This window comes from Momordica charantia, assembly GCF_013281855.1.
Source record: "Momordica charantia cultivar OHB3-1 chromosome 9 unlocalized genomic scaffold, Mcharantia_2.0 BLBB01000009.1, whole genome shotgun sequence".
In the NCBI taxonomy this organism is placed as follows: Eukaryota; Viridiplantae; Streptophyta; class Magnoliopsida; order Cucurbitales; family Cucurbitaceae; genus Momordica; species Momordica charantia.
This window is the reverse complement of record NW_028275167.1, coordinates 5524404-5543864: the sequence shown is the minus strand read 5'-3', so window position 1 is coordinate 5543864 and position 19461 is coordinate 5524404. Positions and strand designations below refer to the sequence as shown.

General features: G+C 31.9%; 3 protein-coding genes across 4 annotated transcripts; 2 read left to right on the top strand and 1 right to left on the bottom strand.

The window, feature by feature from the left end:
• The first annotated feature begins 284 nt into the window (after positions 1 to 284).
• LOC111019220 (nucleolar-like protein) lies at positions 285 to 1785 on the top strand. Its single transcript, XM_022295564.2, has 3 exons — positions 285 to 748; positions 1109 to 1230; positions 1311 to 1785. Exons 1-3 carry the CDS (start codon positions 403 to 405, stop codon positions 1425 to 1427), a joined length of 585 nt encoding a protein of 194 aa, XP_022151256.1. The 5' UTR covers positions 285 to 402; the 3' UTR covers positions 1428 to 1785.
• A 504-nt stretch (positions 1786 to 2289) lies between these two features.
• On the bottom strand, positions 2290 to 6174 carry NLA (SPX (SYG1/Pho81/XPR1) domain-containing protein). Of its 2 annotated transcripts, none has more exons than XM_022295551.2 (7): positions 5944 to 6174; positions 5535 to 5828; positions 5089 to 5333; positions 4353 to 4607; positions 3492 to 3633; positions 2924 to 2982; positions 2290 to 2632 (listed from the first exon to the last, which is right to left on the bottom strand). In XM_022295551.2, the coding sequence occupies exons 2-6, from the start codon at positions 5716 to 5718 to the stop codon at positions 2969 to 2971; spliced, it is 840 nt and encodes a 279-aa protein (XP_022151243.1). In that variant the 5' UTR covers positions 5719 to 5828; positions 5944 to 6174; the 3' UTR covers positions 2290 to 2632; positions 2924 to 2968. The 2 variants fall into 2 exon arrangements, with proteins under 2 accessions (XP_022151243.1, XP_022151234.1); XM_022295542.2 differs by having other exon boundaries at positions 3496 to 3633; positions 5944 to 6172.
• An 8797-nt stretch (positions 6175 to 14971) lies between these two features.
• LOC111016397 (Adenine nucleotide alpha hydrolases-like superfamily protein) lies at positions 14972 to 17480 on the top strand. Its single transcript, XM_022291796.2, has 4 exons — positions 14972 to 15225; positions 15337 to 15431; positions 16383 to 16504; positions 17220 to 17480. The coding sequence occupies exons 1-4, from the start codon at positions 15042 to 15044 to the stop codon at positions 17305 to 17307; spliced, it is 489 nt and encodes a 162-aa protein (XP_022147488.1). The 5' UTR covers positions 14972 to 15041; the 3' UTR covers positions 17308 to 17480.
• The last annotated feature ends 1981 nt before the right edge of the window (positions 17481 to 19461 follow it).

The window sequence follows — 19461 nt, the reverse complement described above, 5'->3', positions numbered from 1 at the left end:
AGGGAAAAAAAAAATTAAAACACTGAAAAGAGGTAAAAAAATATCTTTTTTATTTTGGCACCCTTTGAATCAGAGCAATCCATCGGAACAATCCAGTAACTCAGAGAACAGTTGAGTTGTACTTACTTACTTATTACGACTAAGTCAAGTCAAGTCAAAGGGTGGCACTCTTTCTCGGAGTTGCTGGTCCGAGCTATCTTAAAGTTTAAAAAAATAAAAAATAAAAACGGGTGAAGGAGAGGGAGGGAGGAAGAAGAAGAGAGGGGTATAATTGTCATTTTGCCTTATATTTTAAAATTTATGGGTATTGTTCTTGAGTTTGGCATCCTAAATTCTAATAAACCCTAGCCAGCCTCCGGTCTCGCGTTCTCGTTCGATTCACAGAACCAGAGAGAAGAAGATATGGGAAGATCTCGCAGAAAGTACAAGAAATCTCGGCCAAAAGTCAGGGTCGGCCTTCCGAAGAGGAATCCCCAGGTTTTCAAGCCCTCCTTCTGCATGCCGCCCAAGCTCCGCTCCTTGCTCGCCGAACAATTTGAAGAACATCCCATCTGGGACGAAAAAGCCAGTGTAATTCACAATTACAAGTCCTTCGGCGTTCTTTCTAACCCCAATTTGCTCAGCGTTCGCTCCCGCACCGATCATATCGTCGAGAGCGACTCTCTCCAGGTTCCGCCGCCGTCTCTGCTGCCTTCCGGTGACCCTGATTCCGTTCTCGATCCCTCCGGTAGCGATGCGGAGGAGGACGGTGAGTTTGCTTCCCTTTCGCCGTCTCTTTGATTTTCTGCTCGTATGGTGTACCCCCTTTTGGATTTTGATGCAAACGGGAAGTATATTTGCTTGGATGAAATTTGTATGGTTAAATACTTGACATTGATGATTGTTTTGATGCCATGTTGCTACTGAGAATCAAATTGGTTGGATTCGTTGATCATTTGTAATCTTTTGCTGGATGGGTGTTTGTGAAATGAGAACAAACTTAAGAAATAGAATGATTGGCTTGGTTGGTTGTAATCTAATGTCTTATTGTCTGAAGGGTTATGAGGATTCTAAATTTTGAATTGTGTTACTGAGTTCATCTTGTGCTGGTCCTGTGTTCTTCATTTAGATTTGAAATCAGCACTGGGAAAGAAGCGGAAAGATGGGAAATCTGGGCCTCTAAAACCGTTGACCACGGTTCAGCGCGTTCATGTTGGTAGGCTAATTGAGAAATATGGAGACGATTACGAGGTAAGCTTCGGTTATACTTGCTTGCTCGCTCTTAGAACTGCGTAATTCGCTTTCGTCACACTGATAATTGTGTTCTGCAGAGGATGTTCATGGATACAAAGCTGAACTCGATGCAGCATTCTGTTGCTACTCTGGAGAAACTTTGCAAAAGATATCACTCTTGTCCAGATAAGAATCCGTTGATATTGACCCGTTAGCGATATTATCGAGCGCTTCCCCAACCATTTTTCAAATTGTTTTGTCACAAGAGGTAAAGTCGGAGAAGGTATGATCAAGAAATCTAATTGAATTGAGCAATGTTGTTTGAACCCAAATGTATGAGGCTTGAAAGATGGCTCATTCTCTAGCTTGATTCAGTTTATTTCAAGGAAATGATCATAATTCTAGCCCAAGTTTAGTTAGTGATAGCATCTATGGCATCTTCATTTTAGGGAGACTGCAAGAATTTCAGGTTGTATGCATTGGCTTATAACCTAAATGCATTTTTGATATGTTTAAAGCCATGGGGTTTATGTTTGAATTTATTTATAAATGAACTTCACCCCTTTATAAAAACGGTTGTTTCTACATAACCCAACTGGTTAAAGTATATATCATCCACTAAAAGGTTAGAGAGGCGAATCCCACCCATTGAACTTAAAAAAGAGAAATTGAAAAACTTGGAAGGCATAATTTATGAACATATGGACAATAGGCGCATCTATTTGAAACTTAGTTTGTAGCTCATTTCTTACAACTTCTGTTTTTAGAGATGTAAACAAAAGTTTACTATTTATGGAACATTATTAAAATATCCAAAATATGCAGATATAGTTTACATAAACAAATTCTCATCCTTACCTCTTCCCTGAATATACTAAGGTGTAAAATTGTCCTGAATATAGTTCAATGGCTAAGACATCTTCTTACCTCTTCCCTCTCTTCCCTTTCTGAGTGCCGGACTCGAAAAATGTAAAATACATCCTTCAAACTTATGTATGATGTAATATTCTAAAATAAATAGATGTAAAATTAATTTAATTTAACACTATTTTATAAAGCTTAGAAATTACAGCAAAATGAAAAAAAGAATATGATTTATTGAAACCTGAGTTCACAACAAACAAGCTTTAACCAAACTTAAATTCTGCCAAAGGGACTCGTCGCCTCCTGCCAAGTTATTTTAACAGCGGCTGTAAATTTTGATAACAAATAATATTTACAGTGCTCATACGGAACAGATTGAAGCAGAAACCATCAATTTAGCACCAACAGTAAAATTTGAAAAACAAATTTAATCATGGTAAGGGTAAGTAACTACACTCCCATGAATGCTCGAGACAAGGATTCCCAGTGCTCCTTTGCTTGCTGAACCCTCTCTGCTCTCTCTGTCTGAAGACGTTTGTCCCAGTATTCAGGGCAGCTGTTCAAACATACAAGTGATTCAAAGTTAAAATATCGAGACATTTATATAAATAGCATGGCATAAAACGAATATTTATTTTTAAATGTCGCAAGAGTTTGAAATTTTGCAAAAGAAATTTCATAATTCAAGTTCAAATTCAGATAAGAAAGGTCAAGTGGATAAAATATCGGATACCATACTAAAAAATGATGGTTTGATCTAAAGAGAAGATTTTAAGAAACCTATATTTTCCTAATCGGTTAAAACATCTACACATCAAAACCCGAGAAACAGGATATATCTACTGACCTTCGACTTAATAGAATACTGAGCTCTTCCAAATGTACAGCATCTTCATAAACTCTTGACTGTGAATCAACACAAAGAATTAGATGAAAATGAAGTAGCAGACATCAGATTGTTCAGCTGGTTCGTTGTTTCATTTCAAAATCATGTTTAATCGTGGAAGAGAATTAGCCAATACAATTTTGTTTCTAAGGCCCCGTGTGATAACGATTTCGTTTTTAATTTTCTATTTTTTTTTTCAATTATGCTTGTTTTCTCACCATTTCTTTGGTATGTTTTTCACTTTTTTTTTCATAAAACATTTGAATTCTTAACAAATTTTAAAAACAAACACAAGTTTTTTAAACAACTTTTGATTATTAAAATTTGGCTTATCTCTTGAAGACGATTTTAAAATATTAATAACTAGACGAGGAAATATGTAGGCGGAAGCAGCTGTAAGCTTAATTTTAAATAACAGAAAATAAAAAACTAAATAGTTATCATATAGGACTAAGTAATTGTTTTTAACTTTAGAACCAAACAGACAGCTGAACAAGGTTCACTAAGAAACTATAAAGACGAAACTTACTCACCTCGCGGCAGAGTGGACATTTTTCTTTTGGATTTGCAGACTTTAGCCCATCGATTATGGTTACTGAAGCTGCTGCGCAAGCACACATGTAGCAAAATATATGGCCGCAAGTGAGTGAAACGGGATCAAACAATATATCCTGCAGATAGAATAGTGAAAATCCCTGATGAGTGAAGGAAAATCTCACTAAAGAAACACGAGGTTCCTCGAGATTGGGCGAGTATGTAGTGTGATCGACATAAAAAGTTATCAAAGAAAAATGAACCTAGACCTAGTTGCAAACATAATCTCCAACAATGAGTAGGCTCGTCTGAGAGAACTAGAACCTCCATTGTTGGCACCTCGTGAGTTGGGAATTCCAAAGAGTTAAAATGCAAGCAAAATGATTTCATATCAACATTCATTCCAACACAAACGCCTAAATTGTGTAAAATGGGAGGTGCTTCAAGCTAGCAAAGCATAGTAGCGATAAAGCCTTTGTGTTATACTGTTGAGCCAAGGACGCCTTATTTATAGAAGCAATTATCTAAGTTTTGAACGAATTAGCTCCTTGGTAATGTCTCAATCTATAGATAGTGACCTAACGAAAAAATGTAACTAACCTACGTAGCACTTGTTCGCATTTTTACCCACTAACCACTTCCAATACGTCTCACAGCTAGCTAAGGACTTGGGATCCATGGAACTACTTGAAAAAAAAACGTCTTCATCTCACACCAAAACAAAAATAAACTAATGAAATCATAGCAGTGCTTCAATTTATAAACATTGATCTGCAAGACAGTTGAGTACAAATGAACATTAAACATGATACACAACTTCTTAAAAATGTGCAAAGTTAACGACCAGAAAACTTACCAAGCATATGGAACATGTCAAGTCAATGTCAAGTTTGACTGAATCAAAGAGCTCGCAAGTAAGCGATGGCTTTCCGTCGGTAAATGCAAGGGAACACTCCTCGAATACGGAAGAGATCCTCTTAGATTTGTGCTGTGTCTCCTTCAGGTTAATGTGGAATGCTATAAGCTCTGATAACCATGGTGACTGTAGGATCTCAACGTGCTTACTTTGAGCTTGTGACTTGAAGGTTTGACCTTGCTTGGAGTAATGAATCTGTACTCAGCAACCCAAACAAAAAACTAAGTATTAGAGGAAAACAAAAAGGTTAAAAGTAGAAATCTAATCCATTAACTTTCAATAGTTGTGCTTGGACAAATATTAGTTGATTTGATACAACATGACAATTATTTGACAAAAAGAGGTAGATAAATTGAACAAAATAAGGCAGTCCGTGCAACATGCAATCTCTTCAAGTAACCTATTCAATCCTTTGCATAGATCGTGTGACTCTATTTTGTCCAACTGTCTACTCTCTTCTATTATTATTCTGCCACATTCTACCAAATCAACCAAAATTGTTTATGAACATTTCATTTCCTAACGGCGAGACTAATCACGACTCAAACCCTGTAATCAAAATGTTTTGAAGTTTAAAGCATTAAACAGAGACATTTATCAAATTTGTAAATTAAAAAAGAAAAAAAGACAGCGAAGTGAATCGAACTGGAAATAGTGAGACATGTTTGGTAAGTACCTTATCATATTTCTTCAGGATCTTCCTAACAGCAATGGCGTTCATCAATGCATAACTAACCAGTTCCTTCCCTTCTTGGACTAAGACAGCATGGTCGGGTTGCAGTTTGCCTTTGAACCATAAAAGATACTTTCTAAAGCCAGAAGCGAGATGCAGCTCAAGCAATTTCTGTGCTCGCTGATTAAAACAGCCCACTATTGCAGACATTTCCTTGAGAAGGAAGGGGAAGAAAGTCCCATCGCACACTACATCCACACAAATCAATGTAACCAAAACAACAACCTAAAATTCATAATGCAATATACAACCAGTACAAAGTTTACAACAAACAAGCAAAAAATCAAACACCTAGAGGACAATCACAGAGAGATCATCAAAATTCAAGGGGATCCATGAATTGGAAGAAGAAAAGACGACGAAATTAGGACTTGATCGACTTTCAATACCTGAACAATGATCCGGACAGCTCTGAACGGCGACGGCGGCGCCGTCGACGTGGTGGTCTCGGGAGTGAAAATCTCTGCTGCACTTCTTCAAGATCTTCTTGAGCCGTTTGAACTGAAATCCAGGTAGCTTCAGTTTCTTCTCCTGACCTCGCAAATATTCCTCATACTTTTTGCAGAACTTCATCTTCCTCGAGAATCCACTCGATCTCTCGCCCGCGTCGTTTCAATTCCCCGCAATAATCAAATGCAGATAATCCACCGCCTGAAATCGATGCTTCTCTGCAATCGTAGCGCCTTGATTCCGTCGGAATCCGAAACACATAACAAAGGAATCATATATTTTTGCAACAAGGAAGTGGAAAAAAATATGAAAAAATATTGCAACTCTCTCAGAAAGACTGTAACTAACCTGAAAGGGAATTTTCCCGTAGAATGAAAATTTTTGAAGAAGAATGGAAAAGGTGTTTGGACACTGAGAAAATTCAGATTTCTGAGAACAACAAATTTTCTCTGCAATATCTTTTTACTTTTCTGATCATCATCGTCATCGATGAGATTCCACCAGAAACTGAGATTTTACGTTTTATCATGTTCTTTGAAAAATACGAAGGCAAAAACTTTATGGTGTAACAGAATATGAATTATCATATTTTCAAAAAAAAAAAAAATTTGTGGGAATTTTTAAATATATTTTGAATTTTTCTTTGCCGAAAAATTTATCGATAAATAAAAAAGTCAAATACCAGAAGAACGCTTTTGGAAGTATTAGCGGCTGACCTAAGCCTTCATTAATTATTTTATAAGATAAAGAGAAAAAAATTATCAACATTATTTGTCTCATAATAATTAGTCAATATATGTTTAAAGTAAAATTTTTAAATCTCTCACTTATTCAACCGTGTAAAATTGTTGATGTATTATTTTATTCCCATAATAATTAATTTTTGACAAGAGTGTGGATAAAAATAAAGAGAAAATGTAGCGAATGAGATGAGAAAATAGAGAGAACAAAAGTAACTAAAATTATAATATAAAATTAAAACGTAGAAAATATACATCCTGGAAGTAGAGATTTGAATTTTCAATTTTTAGATATTAAAAATGGGAAAATTTTAAATAGTATACATTGGTGGTTGTCCAATTTTTAACCTTAAAAGTTGTATACCCTAAAAAAAAAAGTTAGTATTTTTGGATTTAAATGTTTATTTTTTCCCTATACCTTAAAAAGGTCTGATTTTTATCCCGTCTTTTTATCTATTTTAATTTTTTGTTCTTTGGAGACGTCCATTTTAATTTATATACTTTTAATAAATAATCGTTTCTTGAAATTACACTCAACAAAATTTCTTGAAATATAATCATAACTTTGTATTAAATGGTTTTCATTGTGCATTTGTGTTAAAATATAGCAAACATAGATCCAAATAATAAATATTACAAAAGTGAACATTTTGAAATTAGAAAGATTAAAATCTAACAAAAGTAACTAAAAATGGAAAGTAAAGTAAAGAGTCTAAAATAATATTTAAATTTTTTTATTATTTGTTTTTTGAAATATATATATATATATAGTTTTATAATTTTATCATTTTTTTTTTGATCTTGTGTGCGAAGAAATATTTAATATCCATATCCGTTTAACACGGAAAGGAAACCAGGGATGCGAAGATCCTGTGCCTGTGGGTGCTACAACGACTTTCGTACAAGGCAAGAAATATAAACTTAAACTTTATAAATTTCAAAATTAAAAAGCTTAATTTTGGGTAGAGTGCCGGCCAAAGCACTGTTCAATGGATTAAACCATAAGGTTGAGAATTCGAATCGATACTCCACATATTATAATAAAAAAAAAACTTAATTTTGGAGAAGGTTTTAAATATGGATGTATGAAAACATCGGGATCTTAATTTTGAATAAATGTTATAAAAATGTAGATGTTGGTTGATGAATCTAATGTTGGGTTTGCAAAGAGTGCAAACAAATCAATTATTTTAATTGGTACAAGGTTTTCTAGATGAAACCAAAAGTAAAGTAGTGAGGGTTATGTCTAAAACGGATAGTATCACGAAACAAAAAATTTGATTGGATTGTTTCCAAACTCGATTTTGGCGAGTTTCTTAAAAAAGAAAAACGATTACAAGACACTAATATTTATAAAAAAATTGAAAAACATAAAACAAGAAACGAAAACGTGAATCCATGTAAATTTATTTGTCTCAAATTACATGTTTCTAACTTTCTACTAATTAATCCACCGCCATAAAGTTTATAAAACAAAAACTTTATAAACCTAAATTGTTTTTCTAATTTTTCAAAATCAATTTCCTATGACTTATACTAATAGATATTTTAATCAAAATTTATAGTCTAAATAGACCAGCACGTAATTAAACTTGTGATCTCAAGATATGATATGTGGTTGTCAAGGAGCCATTTTTGGGACCTAAATTACTTATTAAAATAATAAACCAAAACAAAAACATCTATTTGAGTTTATCAAGAAAGATATGTGTGTCCACATTGTGTTGTTTATCCAATATTGGATTAGTTGTGTGTTTTCTTTCAAACTTTCTATATTCTCTTTTTGGATTGGGTTGGATCATCCATTCAATCAAAAAGAAGAAATAAGCAAGTTGCTTGTGAGTGGAAAGTCAAACTTCTACTCTATTTTGCCCACCACTCAGCATCCTTCATCCATTTCAAAACTACTATTAAAATCTTCCCATCTCTTTTATCTTTGAAGTTAAAATGGTTTTTCTATCCCGCTGATTTTCATACTTATATATGTTGGATTGGTAAGGAGTACAAACAAAGTCTCACGTTGGTTAGGGAAAAGGGTGATTTATGGTATATAAAAAAAGACAATTATCTCTATTGGTATAAGACCTCTTGAGAAACAAAAAACAAAGTCAAACCTACAAATCAGACACTCTTGGAAGATATTTTAAATCCAAAATTTACTGCTTAGCTGAGTTCATGTTAGCGAGAATTTGTCGAATGAGAAAAATATATATATTGAAATTTGGATTATAAAATCAAAATCATAGGCCCAATTCTAGTAATGTTTGTGATTTCTATTTCTAAAAGTTAAATTTCTTGGGGGTGAAAATAAAATTTTGAATAACTACAGATTTGTTTGATTGAAATTTTGATTTTATTTTGCGATAAATATCATCTATCCTTCAAGTTTCGGTAAAAGTTTCATTTATAGTAGTTTTCAATTTAACTCTTTGAGCTTTAGAAAATGTTTGATATTAGATTTTGATTATCCACACATTTTGAAATAGAAAACACTTGGCTTTTTACTCAGGGACCTTGTTTATTTTGCATTTCAAACATTCGATGGTGGTCAATACAAAATAGGTTGAAACTAGTAAAGACCTAAATATTTTCTTTTAAATTAGTTTAAATTTTAACATAACAATAATAACTTTTATAATTTATTAAGGTAATGTGAGATCCATTGGGTCTGATGCTTTGTTTGAATTTTTTTTTTCTCTATACCATATCAATATTTATGGGATTTCATATCAAAATCAATTATCAATAAGAGAAATAGTCTACTTACATTATAATGATAAACCATTGTTAGGTCGCTTATTTTTTTAATGTGAGATCTTAACCATTTGGAGATTGATTCGAACTATTTTATGAAAGTGATGAGGAGTGAGACATGACTAACCCCTCCAAATTCTCTCAACCTATAACGTAACTTTAATGTCACTTTGATGTGCTTTTAGAATTTCATTAAAGTTATTCTCTTTTTCATGCTCGCATTTGAAATCAGTGTGAAATGATTTTATATTCCAGAATTTTTATCCCTTTATTCAACGTCAAGAAAGTTGAAGAAATAATTTTAAATTCTGTTATTTGAAAATTTGAGAAATGATCTAAAATGAATTAGGTTGTTTGGAACCATAATGATTTGAAATGAATTAAATAAAATAAAAATTTGTACTGATTTGAATTTTTAATCTAAATTTATTAGAAATTAAAATAGAAAGGGTTAAATAAGTAATTTATTTTGAAATTCTGTGAAATTCTACCAAATTTGACCATTTTGATCCATAATTTTTTTTTAAAAAAATAAAAATAGGACTTGATTCAAAATCATGAAATAATAGAATTCATTTGAAATCTGTCAATGATTTTGAAATCTCCCGAAATCTGAGGTGTCAAAATAGACCATTACACTCGATGACTATTTTATTTTTAGTTTTCTATTTTTTAAAATCTAACTTTTAAATACTACTTCTGTATCATATATTTCTAATTTGCTTAGTTACCAACTTATAACCATATTTTCAAAATCTAGAGTAAAATTTATAAGCTAAAAAAAGTAGTTTAAAAAAAAAAAAGTTTTGTTACCAATTTGAGTAGGACTGCTACGGGATATCCCGCTCGCCTCGTCTTTTTAATATTATATATATATTACAAAAACTCTAATTCTTATTCTACCCACCCTTTAAAAATGTTTCCTTTAAATTAGGATTCTCCATAGGTTTTAGCCAAGTATATGAGGATTCATCCTTGGAAATTAACATTTCATTAAAATTTTCTTTAAAAAATTATTTAATTGAGAAATTATTTAATAATAATAATAAATAAGTGGGGAATAATTCCCTGGAACCCAATCCCGACAAATTCTCCGTTAAGAATCCCTGTTTCTATCCCTACAAAATATAGTGGGAAATTTCGCGAGCATGAGGATTGAAATGGGGAGCGAGGATGGAGGATAAGGAAGGATTTCCTCATCGCTGCCTTGTGAACACCCTTAAACATGAGCATATCTAAACGGGTTAAAACTTATAACATCGAACAAAATTTTTGAGGTTCGAATCCCCACCTCCACATATTTTTTAACTAAAAAAAACTTATTTTTATTTTTTGGTTTGACAAAGAATTCAAACGTGTTTGTAAGAATGGCCAAAAACCTACCAAAGAAATTGAAAGGAAGTACCCATAATTTTTAAAAACATAAAATTGAAAAATGAAATCACTATCAAACTTGAACCTTAAGGGGCTATTTTTTTTTTTGAACGTAGATGTCCGGTATCTTCAGATGCCTGGAATCTTGCTTGGAATTTGAGATGTTCGGAATTCAAGATAGATACGTTTGGTTTGTATGAAAAAAATTTAAGTGTGTCAAATAATTTTCAAAATGAAAAATTTTGTTGGAATTCCATTCTGATTGTGTTTGAAATAAATCATTCCAACATTTTTCAAAATTTTTTAAAACAAAAAATCTTCTTAAACGATGCAGAGATAAAGTTAATGTGAAAATAAATACCTAATATCAAAAAACGATGCAGAGAAAATTGAAGAAAGAACTACGATTCTGAGAACTTTAAAATTGAGTGACAGAGAAGAATGAGGCGGTTGGGAGAAAGAAAAATATTTTTGAGGGAATCTCAAAAACCCATATTTTTAAACGATAATCAAAATGATTACAAATCAGGATTCTGAGATGCCGGGCATCTTTCATGCCTTGTCATTTTAAAATTACCGCAATCCAAACAAGGTAATCTAGATGCCCATGGGATTGACATCATAAATTACCACCAAACAAACAGCCCTAAAGGTAAAAATGTTTCTTCAAACTTCAAACTTTTTTTTTAATTAATGAATTATTCTACCTACATCTTTATGATTTGGATTTAATTTCAATTCGATCTCTATGATTTTAAAAGTTTCGATCTAATCTATATGATTTAGTTAAATTTTACAAATTGTCAAGTACTAAGGGAGTACTGCTTGTTTACATTATGGTTTTATCTTTACAAATATATTTATAATGTTTGATGACCCCACGTCAATTTGCAACGCTAACATGTCAGAAAGTAAATAGAAAGAGTATTTTTTTAAAAAAAACAATAGAAAGAATATCCTTAGTTCCATTTGTGCTAGAAATTTTTTCATTTGAATATAGCTTAGGGCATCTATTACTATCCTAAAGTACCATCCTTCCACTTTCTTTATTATCGAGTTCAAGAAAAATAGAAAATAAAAACAAAACAAGGAAAAGAAAAAGAAAATTTTGGTAACCACACAAATGAGTAATGGGGTTTGATAAAATCAGAAGGCCCAAATTTTCTAAAATCATATTCATCAAATTAAAATTAAACTTTTTTAGTTAAAATTAAAATTTCAAAAAAATATGATCGGTAACTAAAATTGAAATTTTTTTTATTTCAAATTAAAAATTATAAAAATAGTACAAGGATAATATATATTTTATATATATAACATTTAAGTTTAAATTTTTACAAGAATGACATAAATTGCAAGCTTATACAATTATCATAAATTTAATTAAAAAAAAGTAATAATATTTTTATAATTACATATTTATTTTATTAATTTCCCTAGTACAAACCTAGTATTCAATTTATTGAAATAATATATAGGGAACCGCAAAACAAGCTGCCCGAGAGTCCATTGGTTTTCCACTAAATAAAGTACTCCATTAGTTTTTAATTAATTCTATCCATTTCATTCACTAATATTAATTACAACAGGTTATTCGCTGAAAGGTTTATTAATCACCAATTTTCTCATAAAAGTCAACGTTTATTAAAGAAAGGCAAAATACTTGTTTTACTGGCTAGGACAACATACCAGGTAACGAGAGTTTGAACTTCCGAAGAATAGATATCAATTATACTATACTCATGTTGGCTATCTAGGACTCGTTCGGTAACATTCCCGTTTCTTGTTTCTCATTTACAATTTTCTTAAGAAATTTAAACATTTTACAACTAACTATGTTTCTTGTTTCTCATTTTTTTGGGAACATTCTCAAAATTGTATAAAAATTTTGGAAACAACCAAAACAAGTTTCTTCTTTCTTGTTCCTATTTCCAATTTGTTTCAGAACATAAATAAGACGATTGTTTTATCATACTTAATTCTTAGATGTTGGAGTCATGCAATTCAACATTTTTAAATGAAGAAACAGAAACAAAAAACAGTAATATTACCAAACAAGCCCTTAACTTTTAATGACTGCGATAATGGCTACTTAAGAATACATAATGAAAAGCTTTACGAGAATCACGAGAACTGAGTACCGATAATGCTCTACGGATCAATATTTGTTTTACTATTTAGAACTTAACGTTGAGTTCAGATGTTTTTTCAATTTATTTTTAAATAAGTTTCTTGCATTTAATATTTTTTTAATTATATATATTCTTTCATTTTTCACGTTTTTGAATTGCATATCTTTTTAATGAATATAAAAATTGGTATATAATAAAGTGAAATGACATGATACTAGAAGAGAAGTAGAACTATATACGAGAAGAAAAATTAACATTTTATCAAAAGTCTTAGAAGACTTGGAGAGACTCTTCAATCTGTATCAATCACGTAAACTTATTGGCCAATTTTAATATTGCTAAATAAAGAGATTTTAATTAAAATTTGTAAAATATAATAGAATAAATGGAAGCTTATTAAATAACAAAGCATAAATTGAAATATTGGTCTTTTATATTTTAATTTTTGTTTGTCTTAGTTCTTGTACGAAACGTACATTTTAATCTATGTACTTTTAAAAAGTGATCAATTAATTCATATTTTAAATTTTATATAAGATAAAAACCTTAAATATAAATCTAAGGCTCCATTTTAAAAAATTTACGGAATGAAGTGTCATTCTGAAATTATGACGGAAATAAATGACATAAAATAAATAATGAGAGTTTAAAATAGCTATTTTTAAAAAATATATTAATCAAAATAAATATTTAAGAAGTATAAAGATAAAATAAAAGTAGAAAATTTAAAATAGGAATTTTAAAATTTTATATAAAAAAAATAAAATAATATTTAAATCTTAAATTTATGAACCATACGAAACCCGACGTGGCTTGTGCTTTGCACGTACGCATATCCGAGGCTGGCAATCATCAAGCGGATCAACAAGTGCCACGTCGGCGATGTGCGGTTTTTGGATAAGAACCTTTCCACGCGCTAGGCGATTCTTCTGGACTTCTAGTTATTGTCTCCGATACGAAACCCACCGAAAGCGCTTGCTTTTCACGCTCGCTTTGGTTCCTCCTTATGCCATATTCCAGCGCGTGGCGCTCACTCTCCATCAGGCGCCTAAATTTACCAAAATAACCTTCACAATGTTCCTACTACCTAGTTACCGTTTGGTGCAAATTCGAAATTAAGTTTGTAATTTCCAACGGTATAGAGCTACCAATAACAAAACTCGAGCTTCAATTTCAGTAAATTTGACACTAAATTAGAAAAAGTATAATTAAGTCTATTTATAAATTTCAAACAAAAAAAGTATATAGATGAAAGTAGTGTTTACGAGCTAAATTAAAAGCAAATAGTTATTAAATGGAGTCTAAAATTTTCAATTTCATGTTTAATGTTTTTTTTTTGTTAAACAATACGTGAGGGTGGAGATTCAAACTTATTACCTTTGATCGATGATATCCGATTCAATTCGTTAGGATTTTATTAGATACAATTTTCAACCTTATATATAATAGATTCATTAATTTTTGTAATTATAAAATATTTATTAACATAAAATTAAAAGTGGAGAGAATTATTAGAGTTTTAGGATTCATTAGTCATACTATTGAAATATTAGAAACAAATTGGACACTTTGTTAAAATTAGAGACCAACTTAAAATTTCAATAAATTAACCTTATAATTCTTTTTTCAGGAACTTGTAACTTAACTTAACTATTACTTTTTATTAAACTTCTACTAAAAAAAAGTAAGACGGTCCAAAATTAAATTAGGCGTAAAATCAAAACATAGACTATTAGTGCACAATACAAACTATTAAATAAATCTCTCAAAATTAACCAATTCTAACACAATAAAAAAAAAATCTTAACACAATTGAATCTTACATTCATATTTTTCCAAAATTTCAACTTAAAATATAAAAATTTGGATAAATATAATATTTTATGTTATAAATTCATTTTACTGTTTAGAAAATTAAAACATATAATCTATAATATATTATAAATTATATAATACTGTGAAAGGATAACTTTGCAAAATTTATAATTAATTTATATATGTTTTTTTAGTGGGATGAGATCGAATTCACGACTCTTGATGGGAGATATATGTCAATTAATTTATATTTTTTAAAATTAAATTAAATATAATGTATTTTTCATTAAATTCCTTGTTATTATTTTATTTCTTCAATTTTTTAGCACATGAAATTCCTTGTTTTGATATTTATGTTTAAATCAAACCTACTCCAAGTCTCCAAGTACACGGGTGAAAATGGTCTTACGAGGCGATTGCTCTTCACGCTGGACTTAATTCCTCCATTCGACATATTTGTACGCGTGGCACTCACTCGCCAACTGGTGGCTTAGCTGGCAGAGTCCTTGCCACGTGGAGTTTAACATCCCGGCTATAAAAACGCGCCGTCCACTATTTTTCAATAATATTCTTCCCTCTCCGACGCAAAAGGCGGTGATTAGAGAAGCAGAGAAGCTTCGTTTCAATTTCAATGGCGACTGAAGATAAGCAAGTGATGGTGGTCGGGATCGACGAGAGCGAGCACAGTCTCTACGCTCTGGAGTGGACCTTGGATCATCTCATCGCTCCGTTATCTCCAGCTAACTCTCCGTTCAAGCTCATCGTTGTTCACGCCAAACCTTCCGCCTCCTCCGCCGTCAGTTTCGCCGGACCTGGTAATTGATTTCACTGTCTTCTCGAGTTCTGCTTGATTGATGATTGATCTATCGCGAATCTGCAAATAAATCAGTGATTTTAACTTGTAACGACTGTTGATTTGATTGCAGGAGCGGCCGAGGTTCTGCCCTATGTGGATTCGGATTTGAGGAAGATTGCTGCGCGAGTTATCGAGAAGGCGAAGGCGATTTGCGCCGATAGATCGGTAATCCTCTTGGTTTTTTTTAATTAATTACTTAATTTACTTCTTAAGCGTTGTGGAGTGTTGTTCGATTAACGTAGTTACTTTTTTAGCTTGCTGTTACTAATGACACTAGCGGCGGATTTACCTTTACCAAAATGTTTAGTTAGGATCTTTTCATTTAACAGAGAGAATCTGATCAGATTGAAATGAAAATCGTTTGGAAAGGAAAATTGTGCATCGACAGTATAAGATTGTTGTGGGATTGAATTAGGAATAGGAATAAATTGTAAGATTGTTATTATATAATTGATCAGATTGAAATGAAAATCGTTTGGAAAGGAAAATTGTGCACCGACAGTATAAGATTGTTGTGGGATTGAATTAGGAATAGGAATAAATTGTAAGATTGTTATTATATAATTGTTTATTCATGCTAATTAATGTAGCGCTGTAAAAAGTGATGATACCTAACGAAAAATGGCTTAAGAATGAGATTCTATTATTCACGATTAGACATTATGTTTCTTGAAACATCCAGAACAATTTTAAATGTGGAATGTATCTATTGGAGCAAATAAATATCTTATTCTTACCCCAGTATCCTTGATGTATTGCATAATTATTCGGTTGGGAAGAGAAGGAAAAACTTAGACATTGATATAGCGAGGAATCTTCCTAATTTTTAGTATGATTCGTTTTTATTGTTTAGGAACATTAATGGATTTACATATTTGTAAAACAAAATATAAATACAACAATAGAAAGGGAACATATTAGAAACTCAGGCCCACTATGTAGCTAGTTCTGTTCTTCAACTCAAACCTCTGTTCTCTAATGCTACAGAACGATGGAACTGCAGTTTTGTAATGAAACTTTAAGCTAAAAAGTTGGAAATTAAAGTAGATAACTGTAACCATTCTATTATCAAAGATTATCATACTGAAATTTTGTAATATGGGTGATAAAATCCAGGTGCAGGATGCTGTGTTGGAGGTGATAGAAGGGGATGCCAGGAATGTACTTTGTGAGGCTGTAGATAGGCACCATGCTTCTGTGCTGGTCGTTGGAAGCCATGGATATGGAGCTATAAAGAGGTATTTTTCTACACCATCTCAGATAAATCTTATGGATCAATACTTTTCATGTCTGTATAATAATTAGCTAAAGACTTTCGGAAAATCATGACACAACCCAATTAATGATAATCTAATCAAGATGTTAGAAGCTAGGAAGAATTTCAGCCCGTGTTTGTTTTCCAAAATTGGACTTTGGATTTTATAAAAGTTGATAATTAGGAAACAAAGAAAACAAACACATTTTTTATTGGCTAAACTACCAAAAAAAAAAAAAAAAAAAAGAAGACCACTGAAAAGTTCAACAAAGTTTCCACAACATTCCACAGACTTATCAAAAACCCTCTGTTTCAAAATATGCTTCTCCTGTGTCTTCTCTTTTTTAGACTTAGCAAGCTTTCACGTTTTATATCAAATTTTCGTTAAAAAATTTAATAGACCTTCGCTTTTTTTGAAATTTCTTGAAAGATTAAGGGAGGGTAGCATTGAAACTTTGAAAAGGGCAAAAGGGCATTTTTGAAATAAAAGGCAAAGTTGATGGGTACTTTCTAATAATTTAGTCTTTTTAAAAACAGAATGTCAAATTTTAAATCACAAATCATTATCAGGGGAGTCTTCATTTATTTAGTCAAAAATAAATATTTGTGATCAGGGGAGTATTGGATTATTTGGTCAAATATTTGGGTATCACTGAGAATGATGAAAGCCCCTAAGCTTAGTGTTATTATGATTTCAGGGCTGTTTTAGGCAGCGTTAGTGATTATTGTGCCCATCATGCTCACTGCTCTGTGATGATAGTAAAGAAGCCCAAAACCAAGCACTAAAATTCATCTCGTTGGATTTTGGTCCTTTTTCCGAGTGATAGTGAGATCCCAAATCATGATACTTTGGAGAATCCCACAATTTGTATATCATTAAATAAAATTAAGGTTTATATTTGATGTGAATTCTGATATATAAATCTCTGTAATAACAAGCCTCCCTTATTTGTGTGGTTCGACTCTGTTTATACATACGTGTGTGTCATTTTAGCTCTATTGAGCTTTGGGAAATTTCAAAAAATAAAAGAAAATAAAGGATAATTTTCTTGCCAATGTAACTTTTTTCTTTTTTTCCTTACTTTATAAAAAACATGAGAATACCTAAATCATTGCACCAAGTTAACTACTTGAATTAATAACTAAATCAATTCTAACAACGTTAAAGGATAATTTCCTTTTCGGCCAAAATTACTTTCCTAGAAAATTGATTTATTTTTTTTCTAATTTTAAGTAAACTTATAATCACCTTATTTTTTAATTTAAAGAAGTGAATTTAAAGGGGTGATTTTAGAAAATTAATTATACTTAGATTTGTTTTTTTTTAAATTACTCATTTTTCTATCCAAACAAGGTTGGCAGGCCCTTAATCTAAGGTTTGATACGATCTAATCTCCCACTATGGAGAGTTCTTCTCAAAGAAGAATAAACAGTTATTTAAGAAACAAATACAATAGTAACAGAAACAACTAACTAATTTTTCAAAAAAAAAAAAGGAAAAAACATAAACAATAGTTACAACAACTATTAACCACTAAATAACCACTGAGTAGCAATAGGAAATAGTCATCTTGACATCTCTCTCAAACGAAATAGATATCTTGCCATGAGACCAAGTAACCAGTGTGTGACAATATGTGTAATATCCCCTCAAACTCGAAATAGCCATCTTGCCATGAGACTAAATAACCATTGTGTAACAATATGTAATATCCCCTCAAATAAAGAAAAAGTCATCTTGACATGAGAGTTTGGACCGAAAATATAGAAGATGATAAGTGGTATGTGGTTCAGTAAGAAGATCAGCAAGCTGCTGGGTAGTATACTAAAGATCGATGTCCTTACGTACAACACGTTCGTTCTCGAACAAAGTGGAAATCACTTTCCACATGCTTCGTCTACCATGGAAGATTAGATTACGAGCTAATTGAATAGCAGATTTATTAACATACCAGAGAACAGGAGCTTCACGACTGAAGATATAAAGATTTTTGAGCAACTGACGTAACCAAATAGCTCAGCAGTTGTGGAAGTAAGTGATCTATATCTGCTTCAGTCAGACTCCGTGAAACAGTGGTCTAATTTTTGGATTTGAGCCGATTGAGGAAGATAACAAACCCGGAGGTAGACCGATGATCAACTGAGTCACCAGCCCAATCAAAGTCTGAGAAAACATGAAGGCGAAGATGATTACCCACGGGACGTGTGCAAAATAAAAGACCAAGAGACAAGGTACCAGCTAAGTACCGAAAAACCCTTTTGGCAGCCTGTAAATTATAGTTGTGAGGAGCATGGACATGTTGAGAAAGTTTACTAATAACAAACATTATATCCAATCGAGTGAACATGAGATAATGAAGAGCCCCGACCAAACTTCTATAACTTGAGTGTCTTCAACAGAACAAGGAGAGCCAATGTCAGAGGGGGAAAACACAAACTTATGGATGTCAAGTTGGGTTTAGCTGAGAGCACGCCATACTGTTGAAGAACATCCTTTGTGTATTTGGCTTGAGTGATGGATAAACTAGCAGAGGTGGAAGAAATTTCCAAATCAAGTCCCAAATCAATCGTATCAAACATTGTTTCAATTGGCATACAAGAGAGTTAACCTTCAGTAACAATAATGTCATCAACGGCAAGAGAAGATCTTTTGAGATAGAAGAATCCGCCATTGAAGCATGCGGAAGGAAAAAAACACATGGGAGCAACAACATGCGTGGAGAAGATCAGAAAATATGCGAGTCAAGCATAATCTGATAGAGCACTTAATAACCGCTAAATAACAATATGTAATATGATATAGGATAAAAGTTGACTCACTCCACGTTATTGGATTTTCATTTGTTCAAGAAGCGCTTGATCATCTTGCTGCAACAAATTCTTCATCGACAATTTTCACTTCTCGCAAATGTTATTGTTATTTACTTATTTATCATTTCT